Source organism: Cibotium barometz, chromosome 44, assembly GCF_041138505.1.
Source record: "Cibotium barometz isolate CiBa-2024 chromosome 44, ASM4113850v1, whole genome shotgun sequence".
NCBI lineage: Eukaryota > Viridiplantae > Streptophyta > Polypodiopsida > Cyatheales > Cibotiaceae > Cibotium > Cibotium barometz.
Window position 1 is genome coordinate 27,430,286 of NC_141089.1, and position 27,753 is coordinate 27,458,038.

Genomic DNA, 27,753 nt, shown 5'->3' on the forward strand with positions numbered 1-27,753 from the left:
AACATAAGCAGCATAAGTTGGCTGGCAAAGCCTATGTATATAAGGGGTTTCATGTTTTCTACAGCGGACATCCTGCTTCGCAATCAGGTGTTATGTTTGCTGTTCGTTCGCAGTTTCAGCCTTCTCTTGTGATTCAAGATGTTCATGGAAGATTTCTAGTGATACAGTTTGTTTGGGATGATACGCCTTTATGGTTATTAGGGGTGTATGCTCCAAATAATGCTCGTGCACGCCGTTTGCTGTGGAATGACTTGTGTGCTCTTTCAATCTCTCATCCTGGCTTTGTGATGGGAGACTTTAATATGTGTGTCTCCGAGGAGCAAGCCACGTCGCCTCATTCTGTAATGGATGGCCCGGAGAGAATGGCGTGGGAAGCTTTTGCAGCAAGGTCGCTAAAACAAGACATGTGGTCTTGGTTGCATCCAGATGAAAGGGGTTACACTTATGCCTCACAACAGTTTCGGGGCACTTATGCTAGATTGGATAGGATGTATATTTTACATCAAGATCTCTTTTTGCCAGAGGTTCTTACTATGATGGTTGATCAGCAACAGGTTTTGTCGGATCATTGGCCGCTTGTGTTTAAAATGGTCTATCATCCTGTGGATGCATATAAAGGCTTGTTGGGACGCTAGCCTTGGCGCTTAAATCACACTTTTTTGGAGCATGAAGTTTTTGATATTTATATGCGTCAGTTGATACGACATTTCTCCACAAGAGTGTCCATGGCTGATTATCATGCTTGGCCAGTGTTCCTTACCAACACTCGGAAATTGGCGCGGCATTATGGTCTTGCTAATGCCTCTATACAAAAACAGCATGTGGCTCTTCTTGAGTCGCTTTTAAAGGGCTTGCAGGCGTTCATGTTTACTGACTCTATGGATGCTGAAGTTGTGGATGCCATAGAATGGCTGAAAAAGGAGCTATCTAGGGTGCAGGAAGCACAATATGTTCGCTTTAAACTACTTGCACGTCTTGATGCTTTGCGGGATGGTAACTGTCAATCTCATCGCTTCTATGATAAGTTGCATCAAAAACATATGCGTGAGAATATTGTTAGGCTGATGGATGCCCAAGGCAACCTTGTTACTCAACCTTCTGAGGTTATTCAGCATTGCATCAGGTTTTATGAAGATTTGCTTGCCCCTCTAGAGGATGTCTCGCCGGCTGTCCTGGCTGCAAGGGAGTCATTGTTTGCTGAAGTACGATATCAAGTTGACCCTGATGTGGCGGTTCAGCTTGATGCTCCTGTTACTCAGGGGGAAGTGGAAGCTGTTCTCTCCAAACTTCCCATGGGAAAGAGCCTTGGTTGGGATGGTTTGACAAATGAGTTTTTCCGAAAATATGCTGATCAGCTTGCAGAGCCTTTGACACTATTTGTCAAAGGGTTTGGGATGAGGGATATATGCCTGCCGATTGGAAGTTGGGCATACTTCGTTTGTTGCCCAAAGTCCCTTCGCCTACTTCTTTGGCTCAATGGCGCCCAAACTCACTTATGGGTATCATGTATAAAATCTTTACAAAGATTTTTGCCAATCGCTTGCAGAAGGTGCTTCCTACTCTTATTCATCCATATCAATATGGATTTGTGCCTGGTAGGAATATTTTGCATAATATTCTTAATGTTCAAATTGGAGTGGATTATGCCAAGGCAAAGAAGCAAGAGATTGTGATGGTGCAGTTGGATCTTGAAAAAGCTTTTGATCATGTCAGCTGGTCTTTCCTTTCTCAGTTAATGACAGCCATGGGCTTTGGTCCCAAAATGGCTAATTTGGTGCATTTACTTGGCTCTGGCTCTATCACGCGGATTATGCTCAATGGAGGACTTTCGGATGGTATTTCTCTCACCCGTTCTCTCCGGCAGGGCTGTCCTCTTAGCCCTCTTTTCTTTGCCATTGCCACTCATCCTATGTTATTTCGCCTAGATGCTATGGCATTGCACGTTGAAGTGGTTGGTTTGCATCTCCCTCATGGCAAGCAATTGGTTGCTCAAGCCCTTGCGGATGACACTTTTATGTTTCTCAGGGCCGAAAAAGCCAATATAGATCGAGCAATGGAAGCTTGGGCAAAACCATATCATGTGACATATCTATGGAAAGAGCTCAGCGAGTAGATTCTGGATCTCTAATCATAGCATAAACCGAATGGGAGCAACCAAACGGAGAAGAGATTTGTGCGTCCAAGGTAGCAAAGGCAAAAAATAGGAAATCATGCTAAGCATAATAACCTGAGCTACCTTAACCCACACGTGCATAGGCCACCCTTGACCTTTCCAATACATAAATTTATCCGAGATCCGAGCAGAAATCCAAGCAAGAAGCACTTGGGGGTCCACATCCACACCCACCGGATACCCAAGATGACGAACAATGTCTCCTGTATGCACCACACGGCCTTGCCACCCTAATGCCTCAAGATCAAATTCCGTGCATACAATGAGGGCTGATTTTGTTGAATTTATTTTCAGCCCAGAAGCCAATGCAAAATTATAAGGAAATATTATGGGTCAAACATGGATAGCTTGGAATCACATTACGACGCCCAAAAGAATGGGTGGGGCTGCTTTACTGGATGTCCGCTTGCATATGGTGGCACGTAGGCGGGCGCTTTTTCAGGATATGTGTTTGCAGGAGCAGCCTTGGGTATTCATGGCTCGTGACTTGATTGAGTTGGAGGGATTGTCACATGGACGGACACGTGTGCAGGCTTCATGGTGGGACATTGTGAATGTGGCTCATCTTGTCCGTATTCGCTCATCTCACATTTTATCGCATATTCTCCTTTCTTGGCATGAAGTTCTACTATTGGCTCGGTGGGATCCTGGTCATGAAAGACTACTTTTGAACTCTTTGCAGTTCGAAACATTTGTGGAGTCGCGTGTCATTGTTTGGCCAGACAGAGATGCTTCACGCATACGACTCAACCGCATGGTCAGGTTAGGCTTGGTTAGAATCCGAGATGCTGTGATACCTGGTCGTGACAGGCCATATTCGTTTCGTCGTATTCGGCAGCACTTTAGGGTTCCTTGGACATTTCAGCCACTATGGGTTGACATCATGCATGCAGTTGAGCGTTTTACTCCATTGCCTCGGCCATCTGCAGATCAGCCTTGGCTTGATTGGGCACTATGTAAATCTGGTGACTTGATATCACTTTCAGCTAACCAGGTCTATCATAAGCTCGTATCAGAGAAAGATTGGGTTTCAGCCAAGGCCAATAAGGTGTGGGGATTGCACAAGTCTAAATCATGGTGGCAGAAAACTCTTATGCGTGGTTGGCAGTCTAAACTCCCTTACCAAGGTAAGGTTTTCATTTGGAGGATGTTGGTGGGAGGGTTACCTACACGGGATCAGCTCAGCCATCGTAAAATTACATTGGCCTCTTGCTTCTTCTGCACGACATGCACTGAAACAGTTATGCATCTGTTCATGAGTTGTCCAGTGGCCCGTCAGATTTGGTCTTTTGTCTCTCGCGTTTGGGAGGCAGTAGAGAGGTCTACTGTTTCGGCTCATCAGTGGATATTTGGGATTTGTCCTCAAGTCATTACTTCGGACAGTCACCTTGTGATATTCCATTTCCTTAGATGGACAGGACTTTGGCATATTTGGACTACACGGAATGGGTTCATCTTTGATTCCTTGTCTGGAATACATGGGCACATTCTATGTATCCGCGGTTTGCTGCTTTGGCAGTTTTCTTCTCTTCTCTCAGCTCAGCTAGATGCACATGTTATTTCGTTATGGTCTACGGCGGCTCGGTTGGCTCATCTTTGATGCTTTTATCTGGGATGCTTATTTGGCTAGGAGGCTTTCTTATTAGTGTACAGGTTTGCATGGTCATAATCCTTTAGAGGATCTTTTGTGGGGGGTTTTTTGGGCCATAGGTTCTGTGTGAGCCATGTGGCTGATGTACATTTTTACATATAATATAAAACACCATTTCACGAAAAAAAAAAGAGATGAAAATGAAATGAAATGATATATTAACGTCCTCAAAAGGCCAAAATGACCTATGAGACCAAAAAGGTTACAACAATTGGTGGATCTGATACAATGTCAATGTAAGAAAAGCTAAAACAACTAAACAACTAACTGAAACTGAAACAATAACTATGAGGAAAAGTAAGGTACTAGGAGCTCCTAATGGATAACATCTGGGAAGGAAAACTCCAGCAACAAAGGTAAGCATCATATACATGACTATCCAAAGATGCCTCTCATCGGTCGATGGCGGATATCCTCAATGTCCTCCATGGTGAGTACTCTGACTGGATGCTAGTATGGTCCTGATCCTCTGTTGTAGTCTCTGCCGGTGTCGAGATGGGCCTCTCATCTTGGGGCGCATGGACCGCCCCAGCTCTATAGCCCGATCAATCAGTGTACCTTTGGTGTGGCTATACTCTGGGGCTAGATGCAATGCCTGCTGGCCTGACTGCTCAATCTCTGGTCGAAAGAAGTTTGTAATTTGCCTCTGTAGGTGTCTCTCCCTCTCTGATCCCCTCCCTCTCGAGAGACCCTCTCTATGTCTACGTAGCTCCAGCAAGTATAATCCGAGGCATCTCTGATCCTAGTATCTCATGACGCTGGAAAGTGGTCCGAAACTCTCTCTGAACAGGCAGTGAAAACGGCCTCGTATCTCATAATATAGTGGACAGTGACATGTAACGTAACTCTGTCTCTGGCTCCATCTGGCACAACTGACAAATCCTGGCCTCAGCTGGTACTACTCTGAATCTGCCAGTCTCAATCTCTAGCTGGTGTGAGGATGTGCGCATTTGACCAATAGTACACTGTACCCCATGAGAAAGATGAGTATCCATGTAGCTGGGTCTAATCACAAACCCATCCTCCGTGAGCTGGAGAAGATGATCTCTATAGAAAGCCATCTTCGTACCAAGCTCGTGTGTCGGCTGTATCCATGTCTTCCTAGTGTCCAGTTGAGTCAAGTCCTGCCTGATAAGTCTGGTAATCTCTGCCCGTGTGAGAGAGAGAGGGTGCATCCAGGGAGTACTGAAATGGAGGTAGCCTGTCCATACTAAAGCCATGCAGCTGGAACCAAGCTCTCATCTGTGCATACCAACATGATCCGTCTCCTTGTGATGCCAACTGTCGTGAAGACTCCAGGGCTGAGAGAGAGAGAGAGAGAGAGAGAGAGAGAGAGAGAGAGAGAAATGAAATGAAATGAAATGTTATATTAACGTCTTCAAAAGGCCATAATGACCTATGAGACCAAAAGTTACATCATGGTGGATCTGATACAATGTCTGGATAAAAAACCCCAGAAAATGAAAAATAAAGATGATACTACTGGCACCTAGAAAATGAAACTGGAACTGGAAGGTACACTATGGAGGTACCTCCATCTCATAATATGTGCCGCATCGGACACTGGCGGATCTCCTCAATATCCTCTGTGGTCAGCACCCTGACTGGGTGTCTCGCATGCCTCGCAAGAATAATCCGAATCTGCCGCTGCAACCTCCGTCTATGCTGGGATGCCCTCCTCCGTAGTCGTGGGCGTCTGGACCACCCAAGCTCAATCGCACAATCAATCAGTGTACCCCTGGTGTGGGCGGTATCCATGTCCTGCTGCTGCTGTGGTCCATCTGGCGCAGTGATGGCGGGACTAAAGAAGTCTGTAATGTGCCTCTGAGTCTGGCTCTCTGTGCGCCTAAGCAGGCTATCTCTATGTCTCCGCAGCTCAAGCAAGAACAATCCCAAACACCTCTGGTCCTGGTACCCCATGACTCTGGAAAGTGGTCCAAAACCCTCTCTGAATAAACAGTGGAAACGACCACGTATCTCATAGTATGCAGTACAATGGCATATATAATGCAGCTCTGTCTCTGGCTCCCCATGGCATACTCGGCATATCCTGGCCTCAGCTGGTATACCTCTATATCGGCCAATCTCAATCTCAAGCTGGTGTGAGGATGTACGAATCTGACCAATAGCACATCGTACTGCATGAGACAAGTGTACATCCATGTAACTGGGTCTGATCACAAAACCATCTGCTGTGAGCTGAAGAAAATGCTCTCTGTAGAAAGCCATCTTCGTGCCCAGCTCCTCAGTCGGCTGTATCCATGTCCTCCTAATGTCCAGCTGAACTAAATCCTGACGGATGAGTCTGCTAATCTCTGTCCGTGTAAGAGTGAGAGAGGGTGCCTCCAGAGAATACTGGAAGGGAGGCAATCTGTCCATGCTAAAACCATGTGCCTGGAACCAAGATGTCATCTGTCCATACCAACAAGCCGTGTCTCCCTGTAAAGCCAACTGTCGGGAGGACTCCAGGGCGAGGCGTGCATATCTGTCTCGGGGGAGATCCCACAAGCCATGTATGTAGGAGACTGATCTCGTAAGAGCCTCAATCACCAAAGGGGCAGCCGCCAGCTCTGCTCGAGAGAGAGAGAGAGAGAGATTCAGCTGCGCCTGTATGTACTGCAGTGCAGCCCGCCAGCCAGCCTCCTTCCAACAGCAACGCGAGAGAGAGTGAAACCGATCCCGTCAAGTGGGAAAGACTCAGTTGGACACCTACACGTTTAATAGCACAACTTTAAAACCACAAATATGAAATGGACAACTTAAAACAACTTGAAATTTAAATAAACAGAAATGGAAAGATGGACACCAGCACTAGGGCCGGAACGGGCCGACCCCCCCCCTCAATATATGATATATTTATTGGGAGTATTTAAAGAATACAATGCTCCATGGGTTCTGAGAACCAGATGATGTCCATGTACATATGAAAACAGTACTAAACAAATAGCTCGAATTTCGATGTAGAAAAACTCGGAGCAGAACGACCACTAGTGTGGTCCAATCACTACGGTCCTGTGCTTTCACTGGACTCCGCGGAGAGCACCACACTGGTGTTCCGAGACCACGCACAGACAGGCGCTCTCGTACTAACGCCTGGCTCTCCCGATCTCAGCACCTTTGGACCGAGGTTCGCCCATATAGCTTGGACAACCCGGCACCGAACGGGTGTAGGCCGAGCGGGACGAATCTTTTACCAGATTTAAACATTAAATGCTTTACTCAAATCTGAAAATCACTTACTTGTAGTTGGTTGATAAAAGACCAAAACTTGCGGAATGATGAAGCCACTCAGGTGATGCGAAGTTTTCCTGGTAGAACACCCGTGGAGATGATGTACCGCCACAAAGGACACAGCCGCCTGGGAGAAGCAAATTCAGAGATATTACGTGGCCTTCATGTGATGGCAGCCAACTCTGTGTAGGCCAACTATGTAATGGGCGCCTGGCTGTACAGAAACGTAGCCAGCATCCAGAGATTCAGTCGCCAGCAATAGATGTAAAGAGCATGCGCCTGTGTGGGAGTGGTAGAAGCAGTCGCCTGTATGGGTTAAGCGCAGCAGCGTAGCCTGCAGCAGAAGGTCGCCTGTAAAGAGTCAGGCGCAGCCAGCAGCCAGCAGAATCAACCGCCTGTAGAGAGTTTGGCGCAGGCAGCAGCAGCATAAGCAGCCCCCTGCAGAGTTCAACGCAGCCACCTGAAATAAGATTCAGCCGCCTGTAGAGAGGCAGGCAGCGTAACCTGATAGGAGCCGGAGTGCTGGTCGCCGGTAGTCTACGTGAGAAGGAAGCGATGGGATGATGTTTACGCTTGATGGAGAGCCATATTAAATAAAATAATGAAGTGAAGATAACCTTAGAGATTCTACGCATGCATGTGGGGGTCTAGTGGGGGTAGGTGACCATGCCCACCCCCACACTCACTTAAAAGTGAGGCTCCCCACCTTGGCCCCAAAGTGGGTGCCCAAAGGGGGTGCCCACTTTTAAATAAGTGTGGACCCCTAACCTTATAAATCAAAGGGTTAGAATTTAATAACATTAAACAACATGTACCATATACTTACCACCTGTTCACATGCATTGAAACTCGTCAGAATACAGGGCACACTTCACGACTCACTGGCAGGCGTCCCCGCTCAGTAAGTAACACGTCAAGCAGGCAAACACACAAATACATGTCATGCGAAAACAGTTTCAAACATGCAAAATATGTGTGCATGTGCAAAAAGTAACATGGACATATCTCCCGTTCATGGAACATGTACAAAATATCTGTCGGCACAAAACTGGCACGACATAAAAACATAAAATCCTGGTCTTCCTATGGAGTGACAGTCCCATAGGTAAGACACAGTTCCAGGCACGAGTTTCCCTAGGTGTGACAGTCCCATAGGTAAAACACGGCACGAATACTGGCTCTTCCATGGCGTGACAGTCCCATGGATCGAACACAGTCCAGGTCATACACGGGTGGCACTGATCTGGCTCCCGTCCATACGACACCATCTTGCTAACACACGGGTGGCACCAGTCTGGCTCCCGTCCATGTCAGCAAAATACTGGCCTCTTCACATGAGACACCGGCCTGGCCTCAAGTGAACGAGACGCAAAAACTAGGAATGGACCAAATGGTCGGCCAATTGGTGACATCCCCCCGGGCTTCTAAAGAGTTGACCTCAACTTAAAAGCCTCAAGATATGCCTGCAACAGTTGCGGATAATCCGCAAAATAATCTTCATTTACCCATTTGGCATCAATAGGCAAATAATTCTTAAACTTCACAAGGTATCTCCTGGAAAGCTTTCCTGCAGGTAGCTTTCTCTCCTTGTGAAAAACAATCTGTTCGGGCTGGAGGATCTCCTCAAGCTCTTCAATCTCTGGCGGATCTTCTGTGACAGGCTCATCAGGATCTGGCCCCACATATTTCCGAAATAGACTCACATGAAAAGCATTGTGAATCTTCCAATGACTAGGTAAAGCAAGCCTGTAGGACACTTCATTGATTTTGTGAATCACCTTGAAAGGTCCATAATAGCGAGGAGAAAGCTTAGGATATGATCCTTCTCGTCCTGGCCTCTTCCGAAGCCTAGCCTTCTCAAATTTCAGCAATACCCAATCACCTTCTTTGACTTCCATGTCCCTTCTATGCTTGTCAGCAGCCTTTTTATGCTTATCCTGAGATCTTGCAATGGCTGTCCGCACCTGACCAAAGGCAACATCCAAGTCACGAACATATTCATCAGCTGCAAAAATCTCATCCTTTGTACGAAGGATGGGTGGCAAGACCACTTTGCCATAAATAATCTCAAACGGAGCCTTTCCTGTGGAAGCATGGATCGTATTGTTGTAGGCAAATTCAACAAGTGGAAGATACTTCTCCCATGCACTCTTTTGATCTGCCATATAACACTTCAACAAATCCAACACTGCTGAATTTGCAGCTTCACTTTGGCCATCCGTTTGGGGATGATAAGCTGATGAAAACTCAAGCTTAGTACCCATATTATCAAACAAAGCCCTCCAAAATAGGCTAGTAGTCCTGGGATCTCTATCCCCAACAATGGATTTAGGCATACCATGATGCTTGAAAATGTTAGCAAGAAAAAGCTTTACCATATGATCAGCTTTAATGGTTTTCTTGACGGGCAAGAAATGAGCTTGCTTGCTAAACCTGTCCACAATAGTCCAAATAGCATCATTCCCATGCTGGGATCTAGGCAAATCCATAATAAAATCCATCGTGATACTTTCCCAAGGTTGCGAGGGAATAGGCAATGGCTGAAGCAAACCTGGAGGCTTTTGCCTGTCAAATTTCACCTTTTGGCAAGTCATACATGCACGCACATAAGCCTCAATGTCTTTACGCATGCTTGGCCAAAAGAAATACCTCTCAATCATGCGAGTAGTAGGCATAATACCTCTATGACCAGCATATGGTGGAGCGTGACATTCGTCCATAACCTTTGGACGCAAATCCTTCACCACACATAGGCAATTATCCTTCATGAGATAACCCTCATTGATAACATAAGAGGCATGTGAGTGACCAGCCATCAAATCAGTCCATATATGGCAAAAATCAGCATCCAAATGATACAAATCTCTCATAGCAGATAGATCTCCATGAGAGGCCACTGAGGCTGCAGCAATATAAGGCCTCCTAGATAGTGCATCGGCCACGACATTTTTCTTTCCTGGAGTATGCACAATCTGAAAATGAAACATGGAAAGAAAATTCGCCATTCTCATTTGCTTCTCTGAAAGCTTGGTTTGAGATAGAAAGTATCTCAAGCTTTGATGATCTGTCTTGACTACAAATTCAGCCCCAAGAAGGTAGTGTTTCCAAATCTTTAAGGCGTGAATTACAGCCAAGAGCTCTTTCTCATAGATATCCATATGAAGCTCAGCATCATGCAAACGACGGCTCTCGTATGCAACTGCATGCCCTTCTTGATTTAGGACAGCTCCTATGCAATCACCACAAGCATCACATTCAACCACGAATGACTTGTGCAAGTCAGGAACAATCAATACTGGACCACATATGATCGCATGCTTGAGCTGCAAGAAAGCATCCTGTTCCTTTGAAGTCCATTTGAAAACAGTTTTCTTCTTCGTGAGATCATGTAGAGGAGTGGCAATCATAGCAAAATGCCTTACGAAACGCCTGTAGTACGAACATAATCCCAGAAAACTACGTACTTGATGTACGTTTTGCAATTCGGGCCAATTCCGAATAGTCTCTATCTTTGCAGGATCCATTGTAACTCCATCCTTGGATACAATATGTCCCAGATAATGAATTTCTGAAAGGAAAAACTCACTTTTCTTGGTATTGACGAAAAGTTTATGCTTCCGCAACTCTTCGAACACTGTGACCAAATGAGTTCTGTGTTCCTGCTCATTCTTGGAGAAAACCAAGATATCATCAAAGAAGACTCCTGTAAACTTGCGATGGGGTCGGAATATCCTATCCATCATACGATTAAAAGTAGCAGGAGCATTGGTGAGACCAAAAGGCATTACCAAGAATTCATATAATCCGAAGGCTGTCCTGAATGCAGTCTTATGGACATCTTGTGGCACCACGCGTATCTGGTGATAACCACTCTTCAAATCAAGTCTGCTAAAGCAAGCTGAACCATCAAGCTTATCCAAGATATCATCAATACGTGGAATTGGAAATCTGTTCTTGATGGTAAGCTTGTTCAAAGCTCTATAGTCCACACACATACGGAATGATCCGTCCTTCTTTTGAACAAGAAGCACAGGAGAGCAGTAAGGTGAGGAACTGGGCTGAACCAAACCTTTCTCTAAAAGCTCGTTTACCTGCTTCATAATTTCTTCTTGTTGTGCAGCACTTACTCGGTATGCGGGTTTGTTAGGAGGAGAACTACCTGGCACAAGATCTATGCGATGATCTTCGGGCCTTTGGGGAGGTAATTCACCTGGCAATGAGTCAGCAAAACAGTCTTTGAATGTATTAAGAAAATTCAGCCTATCATTAGACATAGCATCCACATTTTGATGATTTGGCACAAGACTATCACGCACAAAAACCAAGTACGCAGAAAGACTCTTTTTCATTGCTTTATTAATTTGGATGTGTGATACAACTGGGATAGAATCCCCTTCTTTGCCAGCATCAATAAAGTGCATGCGGCCTTTATGCATAAAGGAAATCATATTGGACTTGTAGTCTTTGCGGGGCTCAAGCCTATGATGCCACGGCTTGCCCAACAATACATCACATCCATTCAGAGGAGCAACTAAGAAATGCTCATTATCAAGATAGCCCTGTATATGAATACGCAACTTCCCAATCAAAGGGGTAACCTGCACCTCTTTGCCAATAAATGCAGCTTCAGCTTCAATCTGAGGTCCCAAGTTTTCAACCTCAATACCCAATGCAGCTGCCATTTGCATAGAGATGAAATTGTCAGTTGCACAGTCATCAAACATGAATAATGCGGGCTGATCCTTGATTTGCCCCCAAGCCTTGCAAACCATACGCTCTTTTGCATCATGACTTGTATTACCTTGCACATCAGGAACTGCATGAACATTTGCTTTGGTGTGCTTGTCCTCGTGCTTTGGTTTACGATCTGGGCATTGCCGAAACATGTGGTCTTTGCTACCACAAGAAAAGCATTTTCCATCCTTAGCATATTGCTCTCTTTGCTCCGGAGTTAATCCAAATTTGTTCTTTCTTGGGCCCTGTTCTTTAGATGTGTAATTTTCAGCTTTACCACCCTTGTAAGGCTCCCGGAAGTTCTTTTTAGATGGCTGCCCGCCCTTTTGCTGATTTGGGGCAGCCTTGTCCTTCGCCTTGGAACCTCCTTGATCCTGCTTGATCTTGAGCACCAATTGCTCCGTAGCAAGGGCAGAAGCTGTGAGTTGTTGCAACGTATGTTTTGGGTGCAATTCAATACCCGATCTATATGCAGGTTGCAATCCAGAACGAAACTTCCTTTTTCTTTCATCCTCTGAGATTAGCATGAAGGGAGTCACTTCCAGCAACACTTTCCAAAATTTGTTAACATACTGTTGCACACTCTCATTGTCTTTTTGTTCCAGCCTATCCCACTTTTGAGTGAGAGTTTGCTCTGCATTGGGTGGCAGGAACTGAGCATAAAATCTATCTTTGAATTCCTTCCAAGTAGAGATGGGATCCTTGGTGATCTTTTCGGTGATCCACCAATGGGCAGCAGTGCCTTTCAGAAACATGCTAGCATGGCGCACCTTCGATTTTTCTGTAAAGTCCTCATCGCTAAAAGCAATGTCGAACTGTGCCACAAACGCTAACACCTTAGAGGCATCATGTTCACCATGAAAGACATCAAATTTGACAGATTTATCACCTGCTTTGAACTCCTTGAGCTTCCTGGCATGAGGCTCATGGTCCTCTCTTTTTCTTTTCCCCTTATCCAACGGGGTAGCCCTATCTGCATGGGCTCCATGGACCGTCATAGAAGCTTCATGGGGCACGGTGGCATGTGCTCCATGAACTCGAAGCTCAGATGCATGTGACTTACCTGCATATGGCATAGTCTCTCCATGAGACAACTCAGAAGGCAAAATTTTTCTGGAAGCAGACCTGTCACCATGAGATACATATCTTGCATGCATGTGACTTTCGTGCCCTCCATGAGCACTGGCATACATATATCTGTCAGGCTTAGTGCCTTGGGGAGAGGATGCATGACGAGAGGTGACAGTCACCTCTTCCTTTTGCATATAAGATTTCAGCCTCTGGGATGCAGGATCTCCATGCTTCAAACGAGGTGGATTTCTGAATTTCAGCTCTCCGTCATCCCCCTCTTTGATATCACCTTTGCGAAGGAGATAGGCAAGTGCCAACTCCCTTGGTTTCTTGCCCACTTCACGAGCCATTGATTCAAAGGTTACATCAACCATAGCATCAGCCTTCCTGGCTTCAATAGCACTTTGCAGATGAGGATCTTCGTGCAAAAACTTCAATTCTTGCTCTTGAGCCTGCAAAAGTTTTCTCATATGTTCCATTTCAGCTTTCATAGCATCAGGGTCTTGTTCAAGCATAGCTGTCTTCCCTGGAGACAGTTGACCCTTGGATTCACTATCAAGAACCCTTTCAAGGGGCTTGTGCCTACCACGCAGGGCATCAGACCCACGAGAGGCACTAGATGGACCCCTCGAATTTGGTACTTCCAAAGGGTTGCCTTGGCTGTCCATTGTGTTCAAAGTTTGCTAAAAGCGGGATGTCCAGTACACAGGTTCGTTTCCCCACTAGGAAGAGGGAAACAACCGTGCTCTGATACCAATGAAACCGATCCCGTCAAGTGGGAAAGACTCAGTTGGACACCTACACGTTTAATAGCACAACTTTAAAACCACAAATATGAAATGGACAACTTAAAACAACTTGAAATTTAAATAAACAGAAATGGAAAGATGGACACCAGCACTGGGGCCGGAACGGGCCGACCCCCCCTCAATATATGATATATTTATTGGGAGTATTTAAAGAATACAATGCTCCATGGGTTCTGAGAACCAGATGATGTCCATGTACATATGAAAACAGTACTAAACAAATAGCTCGAATTTCGATGTAGAAAAACTCGGAGCAGAACGACCACTAGTGTGGTCCAATCACTACGGTCCTGTGCTTTCACTGGACTCCGCGGAGAGCACCACACTGGTGTTCCGAGACCACGCACAGACAGGCGCTCTCGTACTAACGCCTGGCTCTCCCGATCTCAGCACCTTTGGACCGAGGTTCGCCCATATAGCTTGGACAACCCGGCACCGAACGGGTGTAGGCCGAGCGGGACGAATCTTTTACCAGATTTAAACATTAAATGCTTTACTCAAATCTGAAAATCACTTACTTGTAGTTGGTTGATAAAAGACCAAAACTTGCGGAATGATGAAGCCACTCAGGTGATGCGAAGTTTTCCTGGTAGAACACCCGTGGAGATGATGTACCGCCACAAAGGACACAGCCGCCTAGGAGAAGCAAATTCAGAGATATTACGTGGCCTTCATGTGATGGCAGCCAACTCTGTGTAGGCCAACTATGTAATGGGCGCCTGGCTGTACAGAAACGTAGCCAGCATCCAGAGATTCAGTCGCCAGCAATAGAGGTAAAGAGCATGCGCCTGTGTGGGAGTGGTAGAAGCAGTCGCCTGTATGGGTTAAGCGCAGCAGCGTAGCCTGCAGCAGAAGGTCGCCTGTAAAGAGTCAGGCGCAGCCAGCAGCCAGCAGAATCAACCGCCTGTAGAGAGTTTGGCGCAGGCAGCAGCAGCATAAGCAGCCCCCTGCAGAGTTCAACGCAGCCACCTGAAATAAGATTCAGCCGCCTGTAGAGAGGCAGGCAGCGTAACCTGATAGGAGCCGGAGTGCTGGTCGCCGGTAGTCTACGTGAGAAGGAAGCGATGGGATGATGTTTACGCTTGATGGAGAGCCATATTAAATAAAATAATGAAGTGAAGATAACCTTAGAGATTCTACGCATGCATGTGGGGGTCTAGTGGGGGTAGGTGACCATGCCCACCCCCACACTCACTTAAAAGTGAGGCTCCCCACCTTGGCCCCAAAGTGGGTGCCCAAAGGGGGTGCCCACTTTTAAATAAGTGTGGACCCCTAACCTTATAAATCAAAGGGTTAGAATTTAATAACATTAAACAACATGTACCATATACTTACCACCTGTTCACATGCACTGAAACTCGTCAGAATACAGGGCACACTTCACGACTCACTGGCAGGCGTCCCCGCTCAGTAAGTAACACGTCAAGCAGGCAAACACACAAATACATGCGAAAACAGTTTCAAACATGCAAAATATGTGTGCATGTGCAAAAAGTAACATGGACATATCTCCCGTTCATGGAACATGTACAAAATATCTGTCGGCACAAAACTGGCACGACATAAAAACATAAAATCCTGGTCTTCCTATGGAGTGACAGTCCCATAGGTAAGACACAGTTCCAGGCACGAGTTTCCCTAGGTGTGACAGTCCCATAGGTAAAACACGGCACGAATACTGGCTCTTCCATGGCGTGACAGTCCCATGGATCGAACACAGTCCAGGTCATACACGGGTGGCACTGATCTGGCTCCCGTCCATACGACACCATCTTGCTAACACACGGGTGGCACCAGTCTGGCTCCCGTCCATGTCAGCAAAATACTGGCCTCTTCACATGAGACACCGGCCTGGCCTCAAGTGAACGAGACGCAAAAACTAGGAATGGACCAAATGGTCGGCCAATTGGTGAGAGAGAGAGAGAGAGAGAGAGAGAGAGAGAGAGAGAGAGAGAGAGAGTCTGCGCCTGTGTGTACTGTAGCGCAACCTGCCAGCCAGCCTCCTTCCCAAAAGCAAGAGCGAGAGATTCAGCTGCGCCTGTGTGTGTTCCTGCGCAGCCCGCCAGCCCGCCTCCCAAAAGCAAGAGAGAGATAGCGTGCTGACCCGACTCTCTGCAAAAGAAGCGTAGGGCCCCAAAATAGCTTAGGGGCCACGATGCTCCAAAAAAAGGGAATGTTCTTTTATTTTTATAAATGTTATAAACCTTAGCTCCCTTTTGTCCCCTCCACACATGGGGTTGGTTATTTACATAAGACATTTGCCCCAAGTATGAAACTTAAACATATATCTTGTTCACCGACCACCATGCTCACACTTGTGCTGCACAAATTCACAGGGTCATGACATCCATCATGTGTATTAACTCTGCTATATACACAAGATCCGGTACAATACGAAGTGGGGGGGAAAGGGTGGTATATATACCATCTTGTGCTGCTGGTTGGCCAGCCTAAAACAGGCCGACAGCAGCAGAAATTCCCACGACTGAATATCATCAGTTGGCCAGCAAACAGGCCAGTCGGCCAGAAGAAAAAGAAGTCGGCCAGCATAGAAACAGTCGGCCAACTGCAAAAGTCCCCCCATGACTAGCAAAACTAGGAAAACAACATGGAAAATGAGGAAAAATGGAGACTACTCCTAAATGGGCGGGCACACCCACAACAGAGGCCCTCTCTCCCTACTGAGTAATATGGTACAGACAGGAGATGACTGCTAACACGAAATACCCAACAACAATAAAAGCATACAAAGGAGGCAGACCAGACCCTCTGTGCAGCTTGAACCACGTGTGCAATGGTCTGAAAAGCATACAGAGGAGGAAGACACTCTACGCATCCCACATGGGGGCACAAGAAAGTTTGCACAACATCAAGGCGGCCATTGGGTGCAATAGTGTCATCAACGTATACAGTCGTTACCTCCCCTAAAGCCTGCGCGCAGCCAGTCAAAGCCCAAAAACGAAAAGCGCAATCGTGGGTTGAATTCCAGGCTATTGCCAGCCAACACTGAATCAATAGTTAAAAAGCGAAAAAAAAAGAAGCCGTTGTAGAAATCGTTTACAAATAAAATCTTTATCTTTTTTTAAGGTTTCTTAATCTTAATCATTAAGAACTTGTTCACATGCTGATAATTGAGCCAATGGAAAATCAACATTTTCTGTTCAAAAATGAAGTATCCATAAATCCAGTGGTCAAGATGAACCTATAAATGTATTATACAATATGGTAACAAAATCAAAGATGAATTTCAAGCTGTTAGAAGCCAAAGCAAAGGTGCAGATTTAATGCAAATAACAAATTATGATTTGCTCAACATTCATGAAGTCAAAGGTCAAAGTCGAAAGCCCAAATGCAGAGTGACGGTGGTGAATTTCAATTTTCATCATGTTGTGGTCAAAGCAAAGTTAAAGAAGGAAAGGTGAAAAAGATCTCAAAGAGATCAAGAGAAAGTGTGACAGAGACAAGATGCAAGAGGACATCAAAAGATGCGCAAGAGGCAGTGTGTGCGAGGAGAAATCCCTCCTCGGCCATGTCAAGCCAATTCTAACATGTTGGTGACGTGAAGTTCATCTCTTCTCGCAAGGAGATGAAAAAGACGAAGGGAGAGAAATGAAGCGTGGAATACACTTCCATGGATAACGTGTGACTGGATGATCGACTCAAAAAAAGTGGGAGTGGCGTGCTAGCAAAGTTTCCATTAAGGGAGGGTATAGAAAGTAAATGTTTGTAATGCTCAACTTTACTAGGATTTAGAATGATTTAAATGAGTGAAAAATGTAAAGGGTGGTGTGAAAGACTAAGGCTTTAGATGTAATGGGTGTGAAGGCAAAGGGTTAACATAATGTACATGTGTGAGTGATCTCAAAGGGTGCAAAAATAATAGATGTCGGTGATGTGAAGAGTTGTAATGCTCACATGAAAGGTGATAACTACCTAAAAGCAACGTAATCATGGAGAATTCTGAAATATAGAGTATCTTTTTGTTCGTGTTCATCTCTCTTCTCCTGTGCATGAACTTGAGTCTCTGTTTGTGTGTTTAATTGAGTGAGGGAGAGCTTCAATTTCTGCCAATACTTTGTGCATCTCCAACAATATACATATACTCTGAACGAGTAGATGGTGATCTTTGCATGTGTGTACATTCTCTCTCCCCTTTGCTATAAGAGTTTTTCATAATGGTTACATTGATGGTCAATAATGTTACCAAATGTTTTTTCTAATAATTGCAACCTAGATCTCTCTTTTGTTGGTTCTTTCATGACGTGTGGTTCATGTCAAATTTTATGTGTTGATGGGTGAGTATGATTTTTGCAGTGCCGAGCCTAGGGGAGATGACGAGCCTGTCACCATAAGGATGGAGAGTTTTCTTAAAGAGCTGGAATCAGCTTTCGGCTCAAATGCAGAAGCATTCCACTGGAATAAGGAAGATGCCTCATCTGATGAAATGGATACGTCCTCAATAGAAATGGACTCTGGTATTGCTTTTTGTAGTTTGTCAATGCTTGAGTAAGAAGAGAATCATAGTGAAACAATGGCTGTCAAACAGTATTTATGTAGGTTTTCTTTTATATTTTCTAGGTGGCGATTTTATGTGGGTATTTCTTCCTCAGCACGTGTCTCTCTAAATTGGTGCTGGACATCATTCAGGAAGAATGATGTGAGGAGTTTCTGGCTTAGGTTTCCTTGTTTTCTGACCTTCCCATGAGTCCATCCCTGTTGACTATGTATCTCATGGGATGTAGCGCTAAAATCTTTGGTCCTCATTCTCCATGCCTCATCCCAATCTCATGCATATTGTATAACCTACGTATGCGCAGCTTTTGTTTTTCTTCTATGGACATCATCTCTTCCCCGGATTCAATGTTGGTTTTTGAGAGACGACACTCTGACTTGATCCAAGTGCATGGGACTACTGAGTTCTGGGTACAATCTCTTCCTATCCCTTGCTGTACCCATGTCCTACAGATGTTTGTCTATCATGTGTCACCTCTGATGCTCTGCAGTTCCTGGTTTCATATTGTGTGTGGCTGCCCTTAGTATCAGAATGCTAGTAAGGCCATGTGGTGTGATCTGTCTGGATGCTTTGACACACCAACAGTCTCTATTTCTTGTAGAGCCAACTGCATTGATGAGCCATGAGAGCCCCTGGCAGCTTGATGTCGTGTATTATGTGCTCTTTTCATACGTAATTGACCAGATGAAATGAGACATCTATGTTGAGCAGTCAACCTGCACACTCTGCTAGAATGATGTGGTGTGGAATAGAGGGTTTGCTGTGATCAAGGGTGGTTATGCTAGGAAGGTGTAAAAGCATCATGATCTGCAATCTCTACATCAAGCTCCAAAGTCATGATGTGGAGTCAACTGCCCAGAATCATGCTTCATCGATGGCTGCTGGGGTTGGACCAGTGAATCGAAACGGATGGTTTTTAATGAACCTGCTGAAATGTGCCCGAAAACATTGCCTCTCTAGGTGTGTTAGATATGCATATACTCGCTAATCTTGCTTTTGCTGCTGAAATTTTGGGCGTAGGAAAACCATGCCTAAATATTCAAACTCCTTTATTCCCCCGGTCTGATTGTGAGAAATGAAATGCAGTTTTGCAGCCTGCCTGTCATATGTGGAAGCTATGGGAGTCTTCTTTCAGCCCCAAACACCTTTCCTTGATGCAAAACGCAAACAGAAGATGGAGAGAAGAGAGAGAGATAGCTGAGTTTTCAGTATATTAATATAGTACAAAAAGATGTACAATCTGGCATGCCATAGGCTGCCCCATCAAAAGGGTTCATTACTCCAAAAAGTCCTAGTCTACTGACTCAGCCCCTATAGGACTGAATGAATCTCAATCTATGCCTTGGGTTACTTAAAAAGCACCAAAATCACCAGTCGACCAGCCCATCAACAAGTCGGCCACAGCTACCGACCTGCAAAAGCAGCAGTAAATGCTGCTGTTTCCACCCGTGCGATCCTGAACTGCAGCCAACAGAACTCCTGCTGGCGCTTTTGGTTCCTGGGTGCTGGTCTAAACCCTAAACAGTCTGTTCTGCTGCTGCCTCTAGCCTTGGATAGTTAGCCATGTACATGTGTGCACATGACACGGCCATAGTTCTCATGACCTTGTAGAGACTCGAGTCTCTTCCCACACCAAAGAAATGTAATGCATGTACTCTTCTTAAGCACCGCTGAAACAGACCCCTTGTAAACCGGCCTTCAGAAAGCAAAGGGCGGTGAAACAAACACTCGCACATAAAACACTTCAACACCATTGAGGACCTAGAAAAGGAAAACAAACAGGGGGAGCTAGAGTGCTCCTACAAATAGTACACGGACACCGATTGGCCCCAAATCGCAGTGGCGCCCCTTGCGGTATTTCTTTAATTGATTAAAAGAGCTTTGATTACAATATAAGGCTGGAAACTCAACCGTCCCAGTAGTCCTGAAGCCTGCAAAGAACCTGCATCTGGCTTCTTGTCCACACGGCATCCACAAACAAGTCCAGCCATTGTTCACATCGAAAGACTCTTCTCACATTGAGTCTGCATACAGAAGCTTTCTCCCATGATCAAGGCTGCCACAACCATCCATAGCCTCTCACACTATGAACAGCATCACACCCTGACACATCCAGTGCTTCTGCATCACAACACAGACTCCCAAACTGTCTCTCAAAAGAGAACTCGCATCACAGCACAGCATACCATACAGTTGACACACCTGTACAAACCCTCTCTACCTTCTAAGGGTACTATCCATCTCTGTCATGGATTCCCTGTCCCCTGTCTAATCAGTAGCAAGGCTGTACCAAGCATGTGTCCATTCCTGTACCTTCTGCGTGCATGTGACCTATCTCCTGGAGAAACCCAAAAGCATGTCTCCTCGAGAAAACCTACGACCTGTTTCCACATGAAACCCTTAGGCCTGTTTCCCTTTGAAACTTTTGTCCTGTTTCCATACGTCTAGTTACCTGTTCCCTCATGAAACATCTGGCAACATAGAGATGCCCATAACTGAAGGTCCCACTGTTCCTTTCTAGCAGGAAGAAAACAATCTGCTCCATGAGCACGCAGCCATGCGAGCTTGCATCACTCCCATGCCAAGAAACATAACCACAAGACCTGTACTTGCAGTCACCTGTTGACAGTCGCCTGCTTGCCAATAGCTGAAGAAAAAGAATCATTCAAAACAACTTGAACTAAAGGCAAATATGATTCCCACTTACCTTGCTGATCGTGGACATAACACTTCAGCACATCATAGGCCAACTGGTTGTCTATCTCTGTCTGGCCGTCTCTCTGTGGGTGGAATGCACTGGCGTCCAAAGCTGCTAGGTAACGCTCGTTCTCCACGCGTCGCATGGCTTCGTCTTCACGTTGTCGGATCTCCAATGCACGCATCTGCAACTCAAGCAAAGAGCTTGGCTGCGGTTGTGACCCTGCGAGAGGGTCCTTGTGTCGAGGATCTGGAATTTGGGATACGGAAGGAGAGGGAGGAGGGGATGGAAAACGCGACGTTGGAGAACGGGTACGCTCTTCCAGAGCCAAGATCTGCGCCTTCTGCTCCTCCAACTTTGTTGTCTGGTCTGCGATTGCTCGCATCATCTGCTGGAACATATGTGTAACACTCAAGCCTGGTACCCTAGCTGGGCTGCGTGGTGCACTTTGGTCCCATGGTTCTTGGTCTCTCTCGTCGTCGAAGCTCGCCATAGCAGGCAAATGCACTTGCTTTCCGGAACGCAATCTGACCATCCACTATCTGTGTGGGAGACGTCCGAGGCTGAAAACCAACCGTCCTTTGAGGGATAGGAGTCACTCCGAAAAGGGTAGTCCACCAGCGTCTGAAAACCAACCACACGAGCGAGAAAAAATTCTGGTTTCTTTGCTGAATCTTTGCACTTGAAGTAGGCTCTGATACCACTGTAACATGCGGAAGCTTCGAAGAAGATCAGTAACTTCAATGCTAAAAAATCAGCACTCTTTTCGCGACGGAATTAATGCACAAACTGAATGAAGATGTGCAGAAAAGAGAGAGAGAGAGAGAGTCGGCCAGCACTGAATTGTCCCATGACTGATAAATCAGCATTTAATGCTAGAAAAATCCCATAAAAGCTGCGCTTCATTTCCTAGATGGCTGGGCTTTATGCGCATGACTCCTTAGGGACTGGGGCATAGTCTTTAGGCTGTTTGGGGACTGGGCAGCCTGTATGGGCTGGCCCCATACTTGCCCTTACAGCCATAACCAGGCTGTACAGCCTGTATGCTTTCCCTTAGTCTGCCCTCAGGGCTATCCTACAGCCTTCCATGGCTGGTGGGTTCAGCCAGGGCCTTCCTAGCCCTCATGAGGTTGGTTTCACACCATCCCCATGCCCACACTAATACTTGGGGTAGCCCTATGGGCTGGCCCCTTGTATTAAAAGCAAACCCTAACTAACTATACAGTGATCTGGCAACCGGTACCATACCAGATACACAGAATCACTGACATCATTCCAGACGGAGACTTACAACGCGGACTGGCACTGTTTCATGTGTAGGATAGTGCACACCTGACCTTGGACTCATGTGCAGGACAATGCACACCTGACCTCGGACGACTGAGATGGATCCCTGGCTGACTCGTCCCGGACTGGGCTCATAGGGGACCAGTTCACCATCCCAGGTCTTGCATCTTCTGTATAGATATGTCTACGTGGCATCCAAGTGCGGGATGCACGTGACAGGAGGTTTGAAAGAAACTCAGTACGAAGGCCTTTGTGTGAGTATATGCTCTTATGTGTGTGTGTGTGTGTGGAGTGCGTGTGTAAGAGCAGATCTTGATATAGAGTTCTACACCCACTATTGGGCACTGATGACGTGAGTGGGGATGTCGTAGTATCTAGTCCATACTATGCATAATGGAATTGATAGTTATATAGTCTTGTGGGTTGACTACCATGAGTATATAACATGCACGTTCCTAAAAGGTGAATTTGGGCATGTTCTTGGATTCATCTAGGTATAGGAAATTTTTTGTATCAAGGAAAGTAAACTCACCTCTTCATATAACTCCTTAGAAAGAGGACAATCTCTCTTTTTCATAGCATCATTTTTATATTTGGCATATTCTCCCCTAATAAGATTAAAACCCTACTCTCAATCTTCCAATGTGACCATTGGCACTTGCATAGCTATGACTTCCAAGCCAAAATCTTGATGTATACTTATTTCCATACCTCTCAACCCAAAGTGACCCTACGAATCTCCAATAATAACATTTTAGAGATCAAGCGTGTTGTCTCTTCTTCCCCTTTCCTAGTTTCTTTGCAAAGTGACTTTCTTCATGTCACCTTGGAGGATCATCAGGAATGGGGTCCTACTTGGACTTACCTCTCAGACATGTTTCTTTCTTTCCTATTAACTAAGTTGTGGAATTTTGTTGATGGATATGTGTTCCAGGTGAGAAGTTTTCTCCTGACTCTCTTTTGGCGAGAGGGATACCCAATCCCAGATATGAATCGAGAAGCTGGAGAAGAGAGAGAAAAATAATATACCTAGATGAATCCAGGAACATGCCCAAATTCACCTTTCAGGAACTTGCATGTTATATACTATGGTAGTCAACCCACAAGACTATATAACTATCAACTCCATTATGATATACCTAGATGAATCCAGGAACATGTCCAAATTTACCTTTTAGGAAGGTGCTTGTTATATACTCATGGTAGTCAACCCACAAGACTATATAACTATCAACTCCATTATGCATAGTATGGACTAGATACTACGACATCCCCACTGATGACGATATGCTCTCTCTCTCTCTCACACACACACACACACACACACACACACACACACACACACACGAGCATATATTCACACAAAGGCCTTCGTACTGAGTTTCTGTCAAACCTCCGGAGATGCAGGGCAGACTCGGCCATAATGAAGCCTAGCACTAGGGAAGTAGCAAATAGAAAGAATTAGTACAACAAATAAGTAGTTGATAGGGCAAATGCACCGCCAAAGATAGAAAGAATAAGCACAATATTAACTGGCCGCAACTTGGACGAAAAATTCACAATGTGAAATCTGCATGTTCGCTAATATGGCTGAATTATATACCTAGATGAATCCAGGAGCATGCCCAAATTCACAATGTCAACTTGCTTTATTTCTTTGAAGAGAACTACTTGTAGGACTGACTTTGGGACTGTAGATAAGCCAAACGCAAGACCTTGAGAAGACCAAGAGTAGGGCTGACTGCACACTACTGTAGAAGCACCAATGATGACCAATCTCGACGCCAGTGCACTCTTCCAAGGGGCTGTAGGAAGGCTGCAAGACTGAGGCTGAGAGTAGGCTGAATTGGGACTGTTTCTAGGCTGCATGACACTGTAGATGCATGCGTTTTTCCTTCACCCAGGAGGATGGAGAACAAACTATGACTAGATGTATGCTGTAATCTGTTGTGAGACTGAGAAGGCTGTAGGCTGAAGCGCTTCTTCACAACGATTGCTGAATGCTGATGATGATGCGTTTTCTGGTTGGCTGAATGCTTGAATCCCTCAATGAATGATGAAATTGCTTGCTATTAATATGCATATACACGACTTGCTAAATATGATATATATATGCTATTTTTATAAAGCTTTAATGCTGGCTGGCTAGGTATAAAGGCTGCCGACTGGAGACTAAGGGCTAAGGCTTATGAAATGGATTAAATACTATGGCTAAGGGTAGAGATGCTAAGGGAAGGTTCACATGCACATGAGATGAATGCTATGCAATGTAGACCATGACCTAATGCAAAGCCTGACTGACTTCTATATGCATGAATGATTCTCTTCAAGTGGGTTAAGGGACTTGACTGGCTGACTGACTGACTGACACTCTATGGTTGAGGAAAGACCTACATAGCTTGTGCTTGACATGTCCTGGACTGGGGCTCACAATGGGGCCTCAACATACGACAAAATCATATCCTAAAGGGTCCTACTGCTGTACAATGATGTACTGATTATGAGCCATCTTGTCACCATGCACTATAGTGTAGAGTGCATGTGACAATGTATGAATTGTAGGCATATGCTCACTTATGGTTGTGCGATGTGTGAACATGGCTTAACCAAGGGCACTTTTTCCCATGTGGTTTTTTCCCTTGGATATCAAGTGTGAAAGGACACTCTACATATAATATTTTGTACTTCTATATTATATTGATGTGACACACATGCAAGGGTTGACTTGCATTTTGTGGCTACCACACTTCTGGCTCTCTCTCTCTCTCTCTCTCATTTCTGTGTGAGCTTCTTCTTCCTGCACCTAACCCTAATGTGCAGGTTTATGTGTGTGTGAGTGTGTGAGTTCAACACCAACATGAATGATAAAGCATATATATGTATGTATGTACAATCCCAGATGGCAATCGGCTAGTCGATATAGGTTGTGGGAGTCCTTTGAACAGGCTGACAGCCTTTTACAGGCCAACTAGCACTGTATGGTGCTATATATACACACATGTGATTTCTTATCGGCATTTCTCAGCGGTGAAGCCTTACAAAGCAACTCTCCAGTGGGTGGGTTGGCCAAGGGGAAACTTTCAGCAGAGAATTGGGTTGCAAACTGTGGTCTAGTGTCACAATCATCTCTTGTACTTGAAATTCCATTGTAACACCTTTTTCTTGTACATAATAAGATTACTAGTTTAGGGTTGTTGTGTGTGTTGTATGCTTGATTCCATTGCTGTGTTCTCATTCTACTCTCAAAACCTAGGACATAGGCAAAAGAGTTCTACAGTTGGTATTGGAGCTTAGAGAACCATCAAATTTATTTATTTTTGGCACGTGTGTGTGTTGGTTGCTTGGATATGATATAGTCCCTAGCTTTCAGGAGTGCACAAGCTAGGTTTGGAAAAATTTTCTACTTGGGTTCTCTTCTCACGGGTTCTAGGTTACTTGTCATGGATTGACAACACACTGATTTGCTTCTCTCAATGAAGGCGTGCGTGGACCATAGTCATCAGAAACAGAAACAGGAACAAAACCGGCACTCCCCGAGATCGGAAACGAAAACGGGTAGGAAATGACACATAGACTTAGTCACTAGGTCGGCCACAGGTTGGCTGGCCGACTTGACACTTCCGCCTCAGTCGCTTTGCCGGAGTCTTGTCTGGTCGACCTGACACCTCGGCCGCTACCGCGCTGCCACATCACACATGGAGGATGGCCACAAGCTCCTCCTCTCACCTTGTGTGCATCTCTACGTGTGTGTCTCCATTTGGTTGATTTTAAAGTGGGAAAAATGTACTTATTGAATTATGATTGAGACGTTTTTTTTGACGTCGTTATTTTTATTCGTTGGGCAACGATATGCTAAAACGTGGGTAACATTTAATAAATAAACACGTTGGGTATCATTTGTTTAGGACTTTCAAAAAAAAAAAGATGTTTCTCGCATACATTTTCTGCAGGTGTTTCCCCATGTTTCCCATTGTTCCACGTGTGTTTCTTGTTTCTTGCCGTTTCCGGACCCGTTTTCTGTAACAAGATAAGCATGGTTGTTTCCAGCCGTTTTTGGCCGTTTCCAAGTGTGAAGGGGGTCGGAAGCGCGTTTCCACATTTCCCACCTCCGTTTCTCACGTTTCTTGTGAGTCGTGACTATGCCGTGGACACGTAGACGGCTCCATAGTTGTCACGAGGCACGCCTCTAACAGTTCGAGGTGTACAAGGCGTACGACTGCCTGAATGAGGCGTCCACAAAAAAATAAAATAAAAAATAAAATAATTTTTTTTGCTGCTCTAAGTCTCTAGACGGGGGCTTTAAGGGCTTTTTTTTTTTGCTGGTCTAAGTCTTTAGACGGGGGCTTTAAGGGCCCAAGGCAGCCCCTCTTACACACACTGTCTCTCCCTCATTCTCTCCCTCCCTCCCTTAAGCCTTTCTCAAGACCCAAAGTTCAAAGTTCAAAGTTCAAACACACTAGGATGATGATGTTTTTTATACCCACTTTTGGAGCTCTCTCTATACTCTACCAGTTCGTTTCAGTTCATTTCATTTTACTTTGTACCCTTGAATCTTGATGATGTATCCAGATGATGAGGATGGACTATTTTGGTCTCATAGGTCATTTTGGCCTTTTGCAGATGTTTAATACAGCTTTCTCTCTTTCTTTCACACACACACACACACACACGCGTGCGCGCGCGCGCACACACTCTATCCCTCTCTCATACACACCCTCTCTCTCCCTCCCTCAAGGCTCATACATACACACTCTAGTCTCTCTCTCTCTCTCTCTCAACTTTCACTATATATATTATATCTATCTATCACTATATAATATATATATATATATATATATATATATATATATATATATATATATATATATATGTATACATGTGTGTGTGTGTGTGTGTGTATATATATATATATATGTATGTATGTATGTATGTATATATACACAGATATATATATATATATATATATACATATATATGTGAATATATATACACACATGTATATATATTCACATATATATATATATATATATATATATATATATATATATATATATATATATATATCTGTGTATACATACATACATACATACATACATACATACATATATATATATATATATATGTATGTGTGTGTGTGTGTGTGTGTGTGTGTGTGTGTGTGCATATATATATGTATATATGTATATATATATATATACATATATACATATATATATGCACACACACACACACACACACATATATATATATATATATATAACAGACGCCTCTAACACGCCTCTAACGTCTCTAAAAATACGAGTCTTTTGAGGCGTGTACCATACCCGCCTCGTACCAAACGCCTCTGACGCCTCTAACAACCTTGGGCGGCTCACATGGATGAGCAGGCGACTTGCATGGTAGATTAGGTAGCTCTCTGTTGTTTGTAACCATTTGGCCCCTCACCTGTCTTGACTAGTGTTTTGTACACTAGGTGGAACCAAGGTGTGAACGAGGATTTTTCCCCAAAAGAAAGTTAGAGCATTTTACTGGCATGGTTTGGCCTGAAAGATGACCACACAGCATGGCACCATGGGATTTTTATCA

General features: G+C 44.9%; 1 protein-coding gene across 1 annotated transcript in view; it reads left to right on the forward strand.

Annotated features, from left to right (window-relative positions):
• Positions 1-27,753, forward strand: part of LOC147613142 (suppressor-like protein) — an 82,317-nt gene that overhangs the window by 43,055 nt on the left and 11,509 nt on the right. Inside the window, exon 3 of the mRNA XM_086782425.1 lies at positions 17,984-18,144. Within this exon, the coding sequence (XP_086638551.1) occupies positions 17,984-18,144 (161 nt within the window). The remainder of the gene's footprint in view (positions 1-17,983; positions 18,145-27,753) is intronic.